The 20,342-nt window shown below is 43.3% G+C and overlaps 1 protein-coding gene across 1 annotated transcript in view; it reads left to right on the top strand.

The window, feature by feature from the left end:
* LOC135896919 (G patch domain-containing protein 1) overlaps window positions 1-20,342 on the top strand; it is a 74,637-nt gene that overhangs the window by 12,079 nt on the left and 42,216 nt on the right. Inside the window, exon 5 of the mRNA XM_065425430.2 lies at window positions 15,094-15,454. Within this exon, the coding sequence (XP_065281502.1) occupies window positions 15,094-15,454 (361 nt within the window). The remainder of the gene's footprint in view (window positions 1-15,093; window positions 15,455-20,342) is intronic.

Genomic DNA, 20,342 nt, shown 5'->3' with positions numbered 1-20,342 from the left:
CGGATAGGTGGCCTCGATCTCACGCCCGACGATCCTGGTAACATCGCCAGTATTGTTGGGATGAGGAGCGTCGGCACAAGGAAGATGTTACTGGGGTGTTGGGCAGACGGGCAAACTGCTGGTCGATACGTCGGCTTTTAGCGAGTTCCAGGCGGCGGCACTCTTTTATAATGGCATCCACCATCGCCACATTGTTAAAAACGAGCAAGTTGAAGGCGTCATCGGCAATGTTTTTGAGAATGTGGGAAACCTTGTCTGACTCAGTCATGTGTGTGTCAATTTTGTGGCACAGAGTCAAGACGTCCTAAATGTACGTGACTTGGGGCTCTGTTGACGTCTGCACATGGCCGGATAATGCCTTCTGCGTGGCAAGTTGGTGACCATAGGGGTTGCCGAATAAGTCTCGTAGCTTTTGCTTAAGCGAATCCCAACTGGTGAGCTCATCTTCGTACGTCCGAAACCAAACTCAAGGTGTATCACCGAGGTAAAAGACTATGGTGGCGAGCATGATAGTAGGGTCCCACCGGTTTTTGTGGCTGACATGTTTGTACAGGCTGATCCAGTCCTCGATGTCTTCCCCATCTTTGCCCGAGAATACGCCAGGATCACAGGGAGCGGGGAGAGTGATGTAGGTCATCGAAGTGGCAGCAGGTGTCGGAGCCGGCGGAGTAGAGTTATTGTCACCCGGAGCCATGAAGGAAGGCTCAACGTACCGTCCACTGTGAAGCTCCGTGACGAGGTACAGGGAACGTCCACCTCCACCAGATACGTTACGTATGAAGACTCAGACGAAAATCTATATACAAGTATATTTACAAGGAAATACGCCGCACTTGGTCAAGAGGCAATAGCCTGCGCTAGCCTCTAATCATCGTTGTCGTCTTCACACTGCGCGCCTCTTCGTCATCACAAATAAATAAAACATTGCGGACCACAATTTTGTCGTTGCAGGAAGGGCACTCAAGCTTACAAGGCAAATAAGAAACAAAGCAAGCAATACAAAAATATGCAAATATAGAATACTATACTATACAATAAATACAAATAAATATGCATAATGGGTAACGTATGAGTAACGCACTTCATTAGGAAGCTTTTAATACATCGCAGGTCGAGACTTCCACTCAGACACTGTTGTGGGGAAGAAAGAAAATTTGTATGTGTTTGCCCTGGTGAAATGAGGGGATAACGCGTATGTGTGATCACGACATGTATGCCTTGTGGACAAAGGGGTCACATGTACAGAGGGTTCTAAAGATAATTTGCGATTAATTAGTTGCATTAGGAAATTCAGCCGACGCACCTGCCTCCATGTCATGAGGAAGGTATTGTCGTTTGCCATCATTAGCTGTGTGGGTGAATCGGCGCACTTAAACTTAGAATAAATCAAACAAACAGCCTTTCTCTGAATTCTCTCCGTGATTTTAATGTTATGTTTAGTGTATGGATCCCATGTAATGCAAGCATACTCTAGTTTAGGTCTGATGAAAGTTAAATAACTTAGTAATTTAGTGCTGACAGGTGAATTTCTCAGCTTGTGTTTTAAGAAGCAAAGTCTATGGAAGGCAGAACAACAAATATTGCATGTAATATGTAAATTCCAGGAAAGGTTATTAGAAAATGTTATGCCTAGGTATTTATCATTTTCAACTTCCTTTAACGGTAAAGTGGCCAGTCTGTATGCATATTTTAATGGGCTTTTTTTTCAAGTAAAACGAAGGCAGACTGTTTTGTCTTTGTTCAAGGCCATGCTCAACCTATCCCGCCATTCTTGTATATTGTGTAAGCTTAAATCAAGTTCGGTCTGGTCATGTACTGAAGATATTTCCCGGAATGAGACGCAGTCGTCTGCAAACAATCTAATTTGTGTACCTGGTGTAACAACGGTGACAATGTCATTTATGTAGAATAGAAACAGCAATGGCCCCAGGGCGCTACCCTGGGGTACACCGGATGTTATGGGAAGACAGCTGGAGTTGTTACCTTCAGCTGAGACAAACTGCACGACACATATTGAAAAACATTGCCAGAGTGTGAATTTGTTGTTGTCACTTTCACCAAAATCACTGAGGCACATTTTCATGTACTCTATTACATTTGCATCATCAGCTCTAGAATAGTCAGCATATTAGAATAGTCAGCATGTTACTGCAAGATACGCTTCATAAAAAAATTTACAAATGCCACACTCACACCATTGTCGCTTATTATATTTTAAGCACCTCAGCGATACCCCTAGCAGGTTGATTGGTGCTCCTGCCAATCAGCTGTTTCTTAAATTTTCTCTGTTTTTCAGTTTCCTTTTTTGTTGGTGTATTTGTGTGTGTCTTAGTTTTTGAGAGGCTGAAATGTATTTGTTACATGAATAACAGATTTTTTTGCAAGAGAAGACACAGCAAATGAGTCATTGTTAACAAAAAATGTTGTATTTTCCTTCTACAGAAAAAAAAGGAAAGTACCTACTATGTCAGCATTCTGCTCCTTGCATGCTTTTAATAAAAGGAGAAATAACGTACACTTCAGCGCCGGATTAAGTTGTGGGGATAAGAGGCTTCAGGCTAAGCCTCACCTCTTGCAGGTGAGGCTTGCAGTGAGGTGACATAGAAGGGGCCACGTTTGCCTCGATATACCATATTTACTCAATGCTAATGTGCACTTTTCTTTTTCAATAAAAAAAGGGGGGGTCCACAAATTTTCTGCTTGTCACAATTAGATAGGAAATTAAAACTACTTTTGCAGCATTGGCAGCAGCCTACTGTCAGGCCTAACATCATTGCCATTGTCATCACAAGATGGCGATAGAATAGGTTTTCCTGTGCCATTGAGTTTCATACTAAGATTACTAGAGGCAAAATTCCACAGTCAGTCGACAACTGAGGGAAGGGTGGGTAGTTCGCGAATTTTTTTACATATTCCATTGAAAAAACAAACTGCAGCTTTCATTTTTGTTCCTAGTAGTTTGCCTGTGCCATGTGTTCTAGGTACACCGTATTTCTTGAGGGCAGTTGATCATATCATGAGCAGCCAACAAACAAAGACACCAAGGACAGCATAGGGGAAATTACTTGTACTTACTAATTCAATTAAAGAAATGGTAAATTTATGGCAATGAATGGGGATGAAAAAACAACTTGCTGCAGGTGGGGAACGATCCCACATCTTCGCATTATGCGTACAATGCTCTAGCCAATTGAACTACCGTGGCGCAATTTACCCATCCACTTTCCTGGGTATTAATGTGTTACTACTAGAACTAACCTTGGGAGTGTTAGCCAGCGTTACCACTCACAAACCTTGGCGGCGGATGTGGAGCATCCTTTCTGCCGCAGGCATCATGAGTACATGATCTTTCTGGGTGAAGGCAGCTGGTCAATAAACCTGCACATGCTACCTGAAGGCATCAATGTTGCTGGATTCGAGACCCTCGGTATGTAAGAACGAGAAGAAAGGGGGTTAACCAAGGTCATTTGAGTGTTTTACATTCACTACTAATTCATTTGTTTATAATTTCCAGTGCACAAATGAATCTCAGCACCTACGGACAGTTAAACCTTGATATAACAAAGTAGGTAAAATTGGCAGTTTGCTTTGTTATATCGAAATTTCATTGTATATAAATCTGACCTTTTATGCGAATAAGTACAGTCACCGATCTTTTCTTCTTACACAAGAACGGGCCGCATAATTTTCCGAATTATCAGGCAATGGAAAAAAGGAAGTTTGGAGGAGAAAACAATTCATTTTGATGAATTTGGGAGTCGGCAACAAATGATGCAGTTTCATGCCACGTCGACGATATCTTCACATAGGCGGCACAAATTAAGTGAAGCCAGCCACGCTTTTGTGTGCACTCTGCCCCCGTGGCTGATGGCGTCGCCTGCACTGGGACGACGCTATCATGAAAAGCGCTGCTTCGTCTGCCTCTCGCTCCAACGGGTCACCGAAACGCAACATTATGCAACCTTCAATACTCAACATGCGAGAAGATGGCTTACATGATGCCATGCTGACTCGGCGTGCCCGCTTTTTGCACACCTGGCAGATTACCTCTAAAGCAGGGTGTGCGGCTGTGTAGGCGCACAGCCGCGCTTACAGCTATGTGCAACTAGGGTGGAGATACGCACCAGAAATCGCGAAGTGCCAACTTACTCCCTCCCCTGCCCCCGCCCCTTGCGCATGCTAGATCACGTTACTGCGAGCGAGCACCCTTCCCTCTCTCCATCTCTTCCCTTTGCTAGCGCGGGAAGGTGGCACTCGTGCGTGAAGCCACCATCTTCTTACCCTCGCACTCTTTCACTTGCACCTAAAGCACAAAGTGTGGGGAGCGCAATAGGATCTTATCACACTTGGACTTTATACTGAACATGATGCGGCATCACTTCGGAGGTTGGTCGCTCTTGTCGCGCCACATACGATTTCAGAGGCGCGTTCGCAAGCAGCCACTTGTAATTCAAGCATTTGAGCATCTACGTCCACGGAAGTTTCCATTTATTGTCTCAGCATTCCTTTGCAACGGAAACGAAATTTTGTTATATTGAAATCGCCTACAAACACATTGTGATATTGAGGTTCTAATTATATGGTGTTCTATGAACAAGATGTTATGAAAAGTTAAGTACTTCGTTATATTGAGAATTTTCTTATATTGAAGTTTCTTATATTGAGGTTCAACTGTATGTGTCACTAAACCTAGAATGCGTTTGTGCAGAAACGCTCACCATAGGTGATTATTTTTATGTATGAAAGTTTTATATTAATGCATTACATGGCTCACGAAGTGGAAATTCCGGCGGCGTGACTGGAGATGGTACAAAAATTCACTGCCACTTCCAGTCTGTGAAGATAGTTGAACAGCTAAGCTGTGTTAGTTACACCAAGTGTTACACCATGCAAATCAAACTTAACAAGCGATCTCGCTGACGCTTGCGGTGGGCCGCTTCTTCCTCAGGAGTATGTGCTACTCGTGGTCTTCCCATAGTTGTAGCTGGGCTGGAATGTGCGGAACCACTAATCCAAAGCTCCATATATTGGATGATAGGCCCACCACTGGAGATGCGGGCACTGCAATCATTCTGACAATTGGTTGGATTGGTTTGACGATTGATGTGCCTGCCGGCATTTCTTGCTGGCGCAAGAAGTGCAAGTAGCCACGTGCTCCTAGTGTTGCGTTTCAATCACTGGGCACTGTTCGTTGGTTGCAAACCACCAGCATGACGATTGTTTCTTTCATTGCAGGGTGGAATCAATCATCGATAACTTCATTACCAATCTGGCTCAATTGCCGAAAATGTACCGTGTGACAACCATATAAGCTTCGTGTATAAGATAGCATTCTCACAGGGGAAAGGGGTCACATGGCCCCTTTTTAGCGAAGTCCGACAACGATGGCATAGGGTCTACATAAACAGCTTTGCTGTAAAAAGTCACGTGGTCACAGAGAAGCGCTCATGCCACTGCTGACGTATCTCTGTGACCACAGCTGGCTCCGATGCTACTCATCATGTTAGCACTCCCATACTGCCCCTCCCTCTGTGAATGTGGTGATGGCACTGGCCCACTGCCAGTCGGGGCAGTGATTTCGGGAAGTTCTGTCGTGTGCTCTAATAGACAAACCTTCGATGGAGATGGTACAAAAAGTCACATGGTCACTGAGACAGACTGCAGCGGCAGCCAGTCTATATACAGGATGTTTTTTTTTTACCTGCACCAAATTTTTAAAATATTGCCTATGGCAGATAGCACAATTCTAACCCTTGATCTAGATTACTCGGTCAGGTGGCCATTAGTTCTATGAGAAATTAACACGTTCAATTGAATAATTAACAATTATGCTGATTAACTTTTAAAAATAATTACTTTATGCCACATACTTCAATATATTAATTACAGCCGCTGAATTCATAGGGTGTATCCACTTAGGACGTATTTTCTGGACAGCACCAGTTCTGAGATATTAATTTTCAATGTGTCTGTCGAAATGCATTGATGTTCCAGTTACTTTTGTGCTTCAATGCATAAAACAGTGATTTCTTTAAAAAGTAACTGGAACACCAATGCATTTCGTCATACAGTGAATGCATAGCCATACAGTAAACTTGGGATGACAGATTGGGTTAAAATAAAAAACCAGAAGGCTCTTAGAAGCCAAAAGGATAAGGCCTAGACAAATACAGTCAACGTCTGATTTTTCGGACTCCCTAGGAGCCGCGAACACGTCCGGAAAATCGGGCAGTCTGAAAAAATAAATGTCTGTCTTTTGTTGCTTTCAAAGGCTCAAATTAACAGAAGCACGTACGAAAAAGCTCTGAAGGCCTGCTAGTACACTAATTATGCATATCGGTGCTCGTACTGTGACAGGAGGCGGCGGGTGCACGCGTATATAATTAGGGAATACATAATGTGTCCCGTGACAATTGCCCCTTCCCACGCTTGTTGATCTTCACCGCAATACTTCACGTATGCTTCACCTTGTAACATTGCTGTATTGCGGCGAAGCTCACTTTTAGGAACCGCCATTATGCAATGCGCAGTGCTTTCTGATCTTCAAAGTCAATTGCGAAGATTACAAAGGCAGAGCCTTTGCCATTGCTGTCAGCAGCGAATTCTTTCAATGAAAACACGGCACCGAACGGCAAGAAGCTTAATAGCGAACGTCAAAGCAGTGAGGCCTAGCGTTGACGCCTACGGGTGCCAGCAGAGAGCGCCATGCGAAAGCGCCGGTTCGAGGCGGCGATATAATCAAAATGGCGGTGGTGGTGGCTTTATTAATGCCGTTTTGGACTTGCAGTCACCAAAAGAAGTTTAAAAAATCGGACGACGAAGTGTTCTTGCGTCCGAAATTTCAGACGTTCTTATACATTGACTCTTTGGGGTACGTGGTGGTGCCGCGAAGCGGTCCAAGTTATCGGGCATGAGGGAAAAATCAGCCGTCCAGAAAATCGGTCGTTGACTATACACATAATACCCATTCTATGCTGGATAAGATGCTATATCGGCAGCACACGCAGACTAGCACCAGATTTCCCTCTTGTCTGCTTAGGGCGAAACACCTCGTCATGTACCATTGAGTTTCTTATAATTGCCTAAAAGGAAGAAAAAGCACTGTGGTTCTCGTATATGTGTAGGAATGCCAAGAAATAAGGGCTTCGGATTGACACCTTTTTCAAAGAGTCAGGACACCTTGAAAATGCATCTGGCAGCCACTGTTCCATCTGCCATAGTCCATAGTAGAATAGTGTGTAAGGTGCTGTTTTTTAAGGTCATGCAAATAGTAATGTTGGGGACCGAATCATATATTATACAAATAGTGCTGGAAGCAAAGTGAAGCAAATTATTGAACTTTTCAAATAATGAACAGTCTTCTTCACCAATGGTACAAAACAATGTTCATATCCTAGTATTCACAGAGTTAGCAAGTTTCTGTCTTTGTAGAGAGAGAACCAGTGGAGCATTAGCAACAAATAAGCAGTTTGCTTGCATACTTGGAACTCTTTAGAGCTCGAGTGATCATGCATTATCGCAGTGAAGTTTAAAAAAGCAGCCTTATGGGCCTGTTAGCATCTGTGTATATGTTAAATACAAAATTGTCTCCAGCAATGGCAGAGCAAGGAAAGGGGACATTTTCTCTAGTTGGAATGGTCATAGCTGATTGTGGTGCTACTATACCAAATAATGTTGCTGCAAATCACATTCAGATTTGATTCAAAGGGAACATGCGGGGGCAGATTCCATAATGGGGCCAAATATACCATGTCTGAACGGAATTTAAGTGCAAGTTATCATGGTTTAGCTGGAAAATCTGGCTCTCTGAATGACTTATCGTGCTCTACTACATAACTTCTCGTGTTTTGTGTCAAGAATAGCCACTGGCATGAAAGTTATTACATTTTTCCTTCAGTTTTATGTTTGACAGCACACAGTTAGCAATGTGGAGTATTGAAAAGATTGTTAGAAATATATTCAAATTGACATATAGTGACTTCATTTCAAGGACCAAGTCCAATAGGATAATACAGTTGAACCTCGCACTAACGAAATTGGCGGGGAAAGCGAAAAAAATAGCTTTCGTGAGGATTTCGTTGTTGCAAAATAAGATAGCACAGATAAGTCATGCGTCACAAAAGGAAACTTTACTGTCAAAATCCTGTTAGCCTGCTTTGGCAAGCTTTGCTTGAGAATATAGAACCGCATTGCCAACATAGCGTGCCACATGCGTCGATCAGCAGTGGTAGCACTGCCATTGAGTAGTATTCTTGGTCAATTGCTTTCACAGATGCGATCAGTTTTACGAGATTTTGCGTAACTCAACACTGGACGCAGAGCAAGGGCACTCCATGTAAGCAGCAGCAGTTCTCCAGCGCACACTGTCACCCGTAGATGCTGACGCGTCGGGTGCCAAGCACAAAAGTGATCATATCTCGTATACTTGAAGGCACTCGATCAAGATTACGGGGCCCCTTCGCGAAAATCTATGTCCGGTGCCAAATGCGCACACGATGCTTGTCGGGTGGCACCGAAACCAGCGTTCTTGAATCATAGCCTGATGCATGGCACTCCATGCTGCGACCGCCATCTCAAGCGTCATAAACAATTCCACGTCGGTGAGACATGGATTTCTTTGTTTGTGCTGCATTTAGCTTGCCGATGTGCACATTAAGCACTGCACTAGGTGTGCAAAAACCATCGTCACATGTCGGTAGCAGCATGCATGCCACTTCAAAAGGGCAGTCATCAAAAAAGATAGCGGCCATGACATGTTTCCGGCGCACGCAATTGTTCCCGGCGCTTGGTTGTTTTATAAGCAAAAATGGCGCCGCCCACACAAGTGGAACGTGGTGGTATTTTATGCAAGTTTAGTGCAAAGCAATCGCATTTGAGCACAGTTTTGAACCTGCTAGCCTTGCATGAGTAGGTAATATGCGATGTTACATTCCGGCAAATTTCGTTGATGCAGGATTGTAGTACAGTGGCATTTCGTTGTCGAGAGGTATGAAATGCAATGAATCCTGTAGGCTACCTTCAATGGTGAGGCAGCGCAGCGATCGGCTCAGCCATCAGCTCAGCCATCAGCGCCACCATGTCAGTTCCGTGAAACACCGAGGCATGCTTTCACGGCACTTGTTTGGAACATGTCAGACATTCTAAATTGCAGTTTTAAGGCAATCGTAAACATTGAGGCGCATTTTCGGCCACCAATGCTTGAGAAAGGATGCCAACTTTACGACTATAACCATGAATATTGTGTACAAAAAGTAAACAGCACAGATGTCGCAGCGTAGTGCTTATAATAAGTTGAATTATGGGGTTTTACGTGCCACAACTACAATTTGATTGAGGCACACTGTAGTGGGGGAATCTGGAATAATTTGGACCACCTGGGTTCTTTAACGTGCACCTAAATTAAGTAAGTAGACAGGTGTTTTGGCAATTTGTCATCATCAAAATGCGGCCGCCGTGGCCAAGATTTGATCCCACGACCTCGTGCTTAGCAGCCCAACACCATAGCCGCTAAGCAACCACCACAGGTCGTGAAGTGTTTGTCACAACAAAGCAAGCATGCTTATGACGTTGAACTCAAAGTAAGCTAACAAATAATTATTATATTCCACTAAAGTGAGCAAATACGGCTCTAGGCGTTTTTTAGCTGTCATTTGTAGCTTCATTATTTGCAGCATGCTCTGCACCTCACAAGTGTAGAGGTTTTGGTGAGTTGGCAGGTAAGCTCTTTGTTCTCCACTGACAATGTGCCTCGAGCATATTCTGGTATTGTCATTCGGGCTCCAATGGGAGAAGTTACCACCACTGAAACATGATAGAGAGAGCGATCAGCTGAGACTAAACAAAGCAAAGACTGAACAAATATGTGTTAACGTACACAAGAGAAATGCTAATTTGCAAATACTCAACGTGTGCTGCAGTGCACTCCAGCCTTAGTTCTGTTGTTCTAAGCGCGAGAAAACATCGGCATGAATGAACCCTGTTCCAGCAGTCACGTCTTGATACTGGTGTGGAAACGAGCTGCACGTTACTTTATTAATGCACAATAAAAAGCACAGTGCATACAAAGCTCCAGCACAGAGCCCGTATGAAGCTAGATTTGACACATAACAACCACTGCGCGTTTGTTTTGGAGCGAGACGACCTAAACAACTATCTAAACCAATTTACAACAGCGGGAATCAGTTCACGCGTTTTTACGGATGCTGCTTGCTGGTTCTTTCTCTTTTTTCTTTTCTTTTTGCGGTTACGTATTCGTTCAACAGAAATTAGCAAGGGTGACAATGCGCCGAACCCTTATTATGTTGGAGATTATCTTGGTGAATATTTTAGATAATACTGGAAGAAAGCTAATGAGCCTACAATTTTTCGATTGTTTAACGTCTCCCTTTTTCTGAATTAGTATAATGTTGGCATTCTTCCAGTTCTCTGGGACCTTTGAAGTTTATAGATAGTTCGTATAAAGGGCTGCTAGTTTTTCAAGCATTATGCCTCCTCCATCTTTGATTAAATCGACTGGTAGTCCATCTTCTCCTGCCACTTTTCCCCATTTCATGTCTTGCAAGGCCCTTCTAACTTCCTCGCTAGTTATAGAAGGAGCCTCTGTAACCTGTTCATTACTGCTTCAAATGGAGGTGTCGTAGCTGCTTTGGGTACTGTACAGGTCAGTATAGAATTCTTCCTGTGCTTTTACTATATCTTTGAGATTGCTGATGATATTACCGTGCTTATCTTTCAGTGCATACATCTTGGTTTGTGCTATGCCATGTTTCCTTCTCCCTGATTTCAAGCTGCGTACATTTTTTACTGCTTCCTCACTCTTTCACACGTTATAATTTTGAATATAACTTACTTTCTGCTTGTTGATCAGTTTTGAGAGCTCCACGAATTCGTTTCTTTAGTAGTTCCCTTGATACTTAGGAGAGCTTACCTACGGGTTGCCTTGGTGCCTTACCTCCCAATTAAGTTGGTGCTTCTGAAGCCAGCCTAGTTACAGTTTCATTCATTGCTTCTATGTCAACTTCATCTCTCTGTTCTAAGGCTGCATATTTGTTTGCAAGTGCCAGCCTGAATTGGGCTTCCTTTACCATTACTGTGTCTAGGTTGGCCTGTTTCTTCTTGACCAATTTTACTCTCTCTCTTCAAATTGAGGTGAATCCTAGCCCTCACTAACCTATGATCACTGCACTTTACCCTACCTAACACTTCTACATCCTGCACTATGCTGGGATCGCCAGAAAGTATGAAATCAATTTCATTTCTTGTTACACCATTAGGGCTTTTCCAGGTCCACTTTTTGTTCCAACGCCTCCTGAAGAAAGCGTTCATTATTCGCAGCTTATTCCTTTCCGCAAATTCTACCAACATCTCTCCTCGAGTGTTCCTAGAATCCACGCCCTAGTGACCAATTGCTTGTTCACCAGCCTGCTTTTCCCCCACTTTTGCATTGAAGTTGCCCATGACTACGGTATACTGAGCTTGCACTTTTCATACCGCTAATTCAACATCTTCATAAAACTGTTCAATTTTTTCATCATCGTGACTGGAGGTTGGAACATAGGTTTGTACTACCTTTATTCTATACGTCCTATTCAGCTTTATTACGACTACTGCTACCCTCTCATTAATGCTGTAGAATTTGTCAATGTTGCCCACTATGTCCTTATGGATTAGGAACCCTTCTCCGAACTGCTTCTTATCTGGTAGTCCTCTATAGCAGAGGACGTGGCCGTTAGTCAGTGCTGTAAAAGCCTCACCAGTTCTTCTAACCTCATTTAGGCCAGTGATATCCCAAACAATACCTGATAGTACCTCAAAGAGGCCTGCTCAGCTAGCTTCACTGGAAAGAGTTCGAGTGTTAAACATTGTCAGGGTCAGGGCCTGCCCGCGTCCCAAGATTCTTAGCACCCTCTGCTGCGTCAGGTGCTCCGTAGCTGCTGGGGACTGAGGGCCATTGGTTGATTGAATTAGTCATTTGGGAGGGAGTGGCCGAATACTGCACTAGGGAGGCCAATTCCTGTTCTTGTGAGGGAGTGTCTTATTGAAGCTTAGGGGATCTTTCTAATTTGGCTGTACCTGGATTAGTATAGCCCCACTTGCTCTCGGCATTTTTGTCGGTGTCAGGCACCACTCCAAGCCTGGAGATGTAGTGTACTGGGGGAAGGTGAGTTCAAGTTTCCCACCTTCAGAAAAAAAAAAAAAAAACAAGCAAGGATTCGAACTTATGACTGTGGCAACCGAGCATCCAAGCTAACTTAGGCAGGTAACCCTGCAGGCTGTCAGGCCACCTTATGTCAGAGAATTCCAGCCCAGAGGATCCTACATGCCTGAAAAGATGCTTGAATTATCCGCCATATATGGGTTTTGCTGATCGCTTATTATATAGTATATTATAGTAATTCAATAGTGTAGCGTAAGCACTCACACTGGGTTTTAGGGTTATATCAAATGTTACCAAATGTGAACAGTACCAAAATTGCATTGCCAAATTGGGAAGAAAGATAAGAAGGGCGGTGCTCACTGTGTGTATGTTTTTGTTTTCTGTGATTGCTTGTTGTGTGTGAGCAAATGTAGTGCAAGATGTATTACGGGAGAACCAACCCTTGTTATTGAGATTCAATTCTAGGAAAGCTTTATTTCTGCAGCCTTGAGAATGTTTTGGGCCAAACCACATTCAGGACTAATCATATCTTTCATGTCTCAGCATTATATCCTATCCCTACATTCTCATGCTCTTACAGCACCCTTTAATTCTGATTGCTGTGCCCATGCATACTCGTCTGTCCACTGGTGCACCTCCCTAGCCATTCTCGAGTAAAGAAAGCCATGTAACATTTTCTGTACACTCCCTGCCTTTCCTGAGATAACTCATCAACATGGAACATCTGTAGGCTAGTTGTGTTATCCACACAGAAGCTGGTTAAATTAAAATTGTGTGGCAGGTTTTGTTTTTATACAACAGATGGCATGACAAAGTTTATCTTATCTGTCAGTGTTGCTAGCATTTTTTGTTTTTTGATATAGCATACTGGTGCAAAAAGCCTGCATGTTTTTTCAGTTTGATATTGTGCAGAAATTCAAGGACTTCCTATGAACTCTGATTCATAGGACTTCAATGTTGATTATGATGTGTCTTCAAGTGATGACAGTGACGAAAATGCTGTGCTGCCTGTAAAACACTAATTATCTTAATTAAAATTATTACTTAGCATGTCTTAATTTTTATTTGAATTTTCATATTAATAAACATTGTAAAATGCTCAGCCAAAAAATAGCATAAAAATTTAAAGCCTCCTAATATGCTGCTTAGGCCAAAATTGAATTTGTTGCACTTTGAAAAAACCTCCAGCACATAGCAGGCACAAATGCCTAAAATCCCTGGCACATATAAAGTTTATAAACTCGTATAGGCACTCGTACCAGATTTCCCTCTAGGTAGTAATTCTGACGATACCTCCTAAAGAGAAACTGTATTCTGTAATTCAGTAAAGCAATTAAATTCAAAGAACTCAAAGACGTTTGCTGTGCAACATGTTTTCACCATTCCAGGAACATCTTTATGCATTGCTGGATGAACTCGCAAGCTAGTTGGTCGAGGCAACAGTTTGTAAAGTTCCATATGTAAATGGCAATGCAACAAAGGCACGTGAGAAAGGGTGGCAGCTCGGGTTTTTCTTTTTCAGTATTTCGTGTTCCTTTTCCTTTTGATGCAGACACCCAGTAGCCAGATTTAATTGTTATGACCAATAACACGGGATGGGAGCAATATAGTAAGTGATTTATTTTACCATAGAACACGCAAAAAAGTTCACTGTGCCACGGCTGCGCATTGGTACATTTGAGTATTGTTAAAAGTGGTAATGTTATAAGTGGGTTTGATTGTACTTCCTTGTCTAATTAAAATGTATTAATTTCTATCTTGTCTTCTTTTTATTATTATTATTTAAAGTTATCGATTTTAACAATTGAATTTTCTTAGTGCTTGAATATTCTTATATGTGGGTTCGGCTATAACTCCCAAAGCACAACGATAGTGACTAGTGCAGGCGTTAGTGAAAGAAATCTTATCTACGAGTAAACACCATTGGCTGTTTATACATGATTTATCATACTTTGTAACAGTGGTTAGCCAATGAGAAAATGGTCACTGAAATACAATAAACACTGTACACATGTATTTCATCTTGCTTAAAATTAGAAAATATTCTGTATTCAATTTGGTATTCAGATACCTTTAATTTTTCTTCAATGTTCTTATTTCATTTCATTCAGTAGGTTTGCTATTTCAGAAACCCTAATAATTTCATTTAGCTTTTTTGTACACTTCTCATGAATGTTATAAGCAGTGGAGCTGAGGTAGCACTGATAAAAAAGTTGGGTGTAGAGTGAGGTAGTGAGACTTGTTATATCATCACTGCATCCCTTCTATTTTTGATGCAGGCAGTCTACACTCCTTGTTAGCACTATACAGATGAAACTACATACGACTGGAGCTGACTCTGAACTGACTCTGAGGGCTTTGGGTGCATCCTCTCTATTCCAAAACATTGGAGATTGTGAGGAGCCCTCAACCTCTACAGCGTGGCAGAACTAGGAAGCTCCCTACACATTCCAGTCACAAAACCTAGCAGCAGCTTTAGTTGTCATATGTGCAATCGGTGTTCTTTTTTTTTTAAATATCTGTTAGGTGAACTACACTGTTTATTTTAGTGAAAGTATAGCATGTCACATAACAGAAACAGTGTCGTCATCCAAATAGATTTTATCGTAAGTAAAAAGCTAGTTCGCTGTCTGCTTAGATATACTTTTTTTTTATATCTGCCATCATAAGATGTGCTGCTGTAATACATATGTGGCAGATCTTTTATAAAGTTTTTGTTCTACAACTTTATATGTAAACTCTTTCTTATGAGCACCTTAGTCTGTTCTGTGAATATTCACTTTGCAAAATGTGTAGATATTGTTGTCCCAGGTCTATTTATTTGAAGCCCAGATTAATAAACTTCATATGTCCATATGATTAACTTATACTAGTTGTTCCAAATTTCATGTTCTGTGGGTTCATGGTACTGATGAAAAAACTTATTGTTTTTACAGTCAGAGCATTGGTGTCAAGCTCCTAAACAAGATGGGCTGGCGCCAAGGACAAGGCATAGGGGAACGTGTAAAACGAGAAAAGCCACAACAGGCCCAGGAGCAACCAGGTGTCAAAGTGTATAGCTGTGCCTTGCCACCAGGCACAGAATCATCTGACGAAGATGAGTTCACAGCAGATCACTCATTTGCACCAGCTGACGTGGACGAAGTGCTGTATGTTCCCAAGGACAACCAACATGGCATTGGATATGTCCCTCTGGACAAGCATTCTGTGCTGTCAGCACCAATAGATATTGACCAGCCTACAACAACTAAATGCCACTTGGAAAAGAGCAAAAGAAAACTTGCTATAACAGGACAGGTAAGATTTTTGTACAGCACCTATGGCATCTGTCTTGTGAGTTTTCTATCTGCTACCCCTCCCTCAGAAGAGGATAACCATCCACACCGTGTTTTAGTTATCAATGTTACATTCCCTGTCATATTCGCTCTCCCTCTTGTCAGTGAATTCTATTTTATTCGTTGTAGTACATTTTAATGCGTGATGGGCTCCATCAGATGCATAGAACATTTAGAGATGATCTTCATACCAGTGCATTACAGCCTAATAGTTCTCATTATTATTATTTTGTTTTTGCAAGTCATACTTAGTGTTTGCAGTCGTTTATGTCATCTGGTCTGAAACCTCTTGTGCGCCATGTATAATCACGCAAAGGCATAAAATTTGAGAAAATTACACAAAGGTGTGCACAGAAATCTTGAAGGCGACAGCATCCATTCCGCAAATACATGCTACCCGCCATGGTAGCTTAGCAGCTGTAGTGTTGGGCTGCTAAGCATGAGGTTGCGGGATCAAATCTCGGTTGCTGTGACCGCATTTCGATGGGGTAAAATGCAAAAATGCCTGTGTCCCGTTCTTATGGGGACAAGGTTTTGTGACCTTCAACAGCATCTGCGTGGAGCTCGAACCAGGTTGACCATCGGAGAGGGTTTGGCAAGGAAGAAGAGGTGATGTAAAAAAATTACCGACGATTACGTTACTTCCTAATGCGAAATTTGAGCGCAGCAAATAAGCTGTTTCACCTTTTCGATAGATTGAGGCAAAGAAATCGAGCAACACATGTATGCGCTATCACAGAATTTTTTTTTTTCTACAACTTTATATGTAAACTCTTTCTTATGAGCACCTTAGTCTGTTCTGTGAATATTCACTTTGCAAAATGTGTAGATATTGTTGTCCCAGGTCTATTTATTTGAAGCCCAGATTAATAAACTTCATATGTCCATATGATTAACTTATACTAGTTCCACTAACAGTTCTTGACAGTCATGAAGGAAGCTTTGTGGTCGGAGAAATAGACTGATATATGTTCGACTTGGTACACCAATGCTTGATTCTCAAAGACGAGATCTATACAAGTGCCTCGCGAGGTTGTCACAGCCGTGGGACGCGTTACGAGCGAGAGGAACGGGATGTTCTCCCGCATAAGTGTTAGGAAATTGCTGTTTGTCTTTATGTCAACATTAAAGTCCCCCACTACTAACATCGGTGTGGATCGATGGACGGTTAATGCGAGTTGCAGGAAGTGCACGACGTCTTTCGTGAGTGCGGTAGCGGACTCACGAAAGCGGTATCAGTCGGTCGCTGCTAGCGCTGGGGGGATGAAAGGGGGGCGGAGCTGGTTACGAGGCCGACGACAACGCCGACGACGACGCGAAACCCAGGAACGGACGCCAAAGAGCCATTTGTGTAGCCAGCCCTCCTCCACAGTCTCTCCTCCTCCCTTCCATCATCCTCCCTCGCCCGGAGAGCCGACAGCGCGCATGCGTGGCGGCGGAGCAGATTCGCCGACGACAACGCCGACGACGACGCGAAACCCAGGAACGGACGCCAAAGAGCTGCGCTCTAAAACAAATAACAGAAGTTTAATACATCATTACGGGTGAGCGATGCGCTCCAAGACAAAAAGTACAGAAACGTTCAGCATACTACTCCTGCACACAAGGGCAGATAAGATGTCCATGTGGCATCTCGCAGGCCTCCTTATACCCTACACCATCAGGGCAACCTCATTCTCTCTTGCTCCCTGGTAGAGGGCCTTGTCAGCACACTGGTCAGCTCGCACAGAGGAATATGGATGCAAACCACTCCCAGGCGTAGAGGGGTTGAACGTAGGACAGGGTGTCTACCAACCAGGAAAACTGGGGATTCTCCAGGATTTTGAATAGTCTGGAAATACTCGGGGCAAACTCAGGGATTTCTATGAGGGAAAATTAGCTGTAATTCTATTCAATGCGAACGAAAGTCGCGGTAATGCTGGCTTGCCCAATAGAGTGGGATCGTAACGAATTGTCTTTTGACGCCGTGTTGTTGGCTGGAGAAGTTGCCAGTGTACAGTAACGACCTACTTTCCACACGCCCAGTAATTTGGACGGCTTCGCGGCACCACCACGTACCCCATAGAGTCAATGTATAAGAACCTTTGAAATTTTGGACGCAAGAATCCTTCACCGTCCAATTTCCCGAACTTCTTGCTTTGACCGCAGGTCTGAAATGGAATTAATCAAAGAGTCTATTCCTTAATTGTACCCGCGTCCACCCGCCTCCTGTCACAGTACAAGCACTGATGTGCCTAATAAGTGTACTGGTAGGCCTTTTCGGATGTGCCTGTGGCGATTTGAGCCCTTAACGGCAGTAAAAGACCTGCATTCGTTTTTCGAACTGTCCGATTTTACGGACGTTTTCGCAGCCCCTAGGGAGTCCGAAAAATCGTTCGTTGACTGTACAACTGACGAAGAGGATGCTTCGAATGGTCCGTGGGGCGAATGCGCAGTGGAAGGAGGACAAGAACAAAAAGGACCTGCGCAATCAGAAATGAACGGGAAAGGAAGCATGCCGTCACTTCTTTCAAGGAGCTTAAGCTCAAAAAACAAAGTTTTGGTTGATGCCAAGATGCAGGTGTCCCTCATCCAAACCAAAATAAACTCTTTAATGCAGTGAAACGCAACACTGAGGTGTTGTACGCAGGCTGACATATGTCGGGACAGTTGAGATTGACACACCAGCTGTTGAGAGAATCTCACTTGTGACAAAGTTCGGGCCTCGTACCAATGAGCTTGCTATCACTTGATAAAAATAGCTCATACTATTCGGAAACATTTGTTTCTGTATGCATCTCCTTTTTATTCATATTTGAGAATGTTCGACTCGATTTGCCTTGAGTTTTACATTTTTTTTTCAAATACTTTTCTTTACGCTGTGCATTTTACTAACCCCTCCCTTCTGATTTCTTTTTGAATAAAATAAATGCTACTCCCTACTATTCAAACTGGATTAAGTCGTTTTCCCTGAAATTCCCTGAGTTCTGTGTCACTCAGGGAATTTTGCAAAAGCACTCAGGGAAAACCTGGAAAACTAGGGGAATTTGGAAATGTCAACTTAGTAGACACCCTGGTAGGAGAAAGGAGAGTAGGATTTGTACTAGTGCATAATCCCGTCGCACACACCCGACGGACAAGTCTTTTCATATTGACAAGCGTGACGATTAAGCACGTGAAGTCTCAGGCGCTTGGCATCCATTCCATTCATCGCTGCACACAGTGAACCATAACAGTGCTTACTAGATGATGGCACAGTACCATGCCGCTGCAAAAACAGAAGCTTCACCAAGGTGTATAGTATCTGCGCTTTGCTAATGCAAGTTTGTCAATCTGCACGTGAAACTGTGATTGATGAGGAATAACATGCACTTTGCAAGCCCATTTAGTCACAGTTTGATGTTGTAACCCAGCATACACCATCCATCTTTTAAAGAAATAAATAAATAGTCAGCTTCCATCAACTCGGCCCTCACCGGACCAACGAGCAAACGGGTAAATACCGTAATCAAACATTTTGAGCTATGGTTATTGCTTGAAAATCTTCTTAGGGCAGGCCAAGAAATAGAAGTTTTCGACGAGAAATAATGTGTGCTCAATGCATTCACTGTCCCCTAAGCCCCTCCAATACAGATGCCGCTACTAAAGGGGTCACTATCGGGGTCACAAAAGGAGTTTGGCACGTACGTGCTGACTGGTCAAGTTCGAATTATCTAGCGAAGGCCAATTTTATTGGCCTTCGAGAAGTGTACTGTACAGGCAGTTGCGTGACTACATGACAGGGGAAGCCACCCGAGCTTTGCCAATCATGAAGGAACCAGTTTGCCTTCACCAGAAGGGTATCGTCTCCCTCCTCCCAAGGCCCCACACCCCTGAAAAAGGGCTATAAAAGGAGGAAGGGACCAGGCACTGGCAGTTGGCCCCTGGTTGGGAGTGGACCTGTGTCTTGTCTTGTCCCCTGGCTGTTTGCTCTAGTGTGTACACTAGTACTATGTCTTGGCACAGCCCCTGACCTTGCTTGCTTGTGCCCTCTCATGCCACCATAGTTGACACCTGTGACAGTCACCCATTGTCTTCGTGTGATTACAGTCAACTTAATCACACAGACCCTGATAATCCAACAAAAAATGTCCGTTTTATCCAAAGTCCGTAATGTCTGAAACGCCTCACTTCTGAAACTTTAGTCGTGATGTCTAACAACTTTGCAATATTGCAAAGAGTGAGTGATGACTGTTCAAAGTAAAGAACAAACAAAAGTCGCAGTATCGCCTGAAAGGCGAAGCATCGATTGTGATAGCAAATGAAGCAAGATAAGTGCATGAACAGCAGCGAGCGAATTGACCTTCATGCTATCTCGCTTCAACGCGAACTAAACGTAGAAAGCACAGCACATATGAAGCTACCAGCACTGGATGCACTTTGTCCACATAGCAGATCACTTTCGAGGTACGGCGGCAGCCGCCAGACTAGAACACCCCTCTCTCGCCTCATCCCCCCCCCCTCCTCTTGTGCATTGCGTGCTAAAGATGGCGCGTTTCTGCCCCACTTTCCTCCCTCGCGCGCACGATATTGAGCAGCGATCGTCGGTTGACCCTTGCGAGGCAGTTGTCAGCCTGTGTCGACACAGCAAAAGTATGTTTTATAGCCCCGATTTTGAAAAAAATTGCCTCTAATTTCATCCGCTGTAGCTGATAGTCTGTTGTAGTGCGGTCCGTTAAAAGTGAAATTCGTTGCATTAACAAAATACGTAGAGCAAACTAAGTCCGTTATGTCCGGAAGGCTGTTGTGTGAGAGTCCGTTGTAAAGAGCTAGACTGTATGTACCAGCCAGCTAGCTAGAAGGCAGGGCATTATTTATACTTCTGCAGAAGT

The sequence above is a fragment of the Dermacentor albipictus genome, chromosome 1, assembly GCF_038994185.2.
Source record: "Dermacentor albipictus isolate Rhodes 1998 colony chromosome 1, USDA_Dalb.pri_finalv2, whole genome shotgun sequence".
Classification (NCBI taxonomy): Eukaryota; Metazoa; Arthropoda; class Arachnida; order Ixodida; family Ixodidae; genus Dermacentor; species Dermacentor albipictus.
Note: the sequence above shows the minus strand (reverse complement) of the source record. Positions and strands in the feature narration are given on the sequence as shown.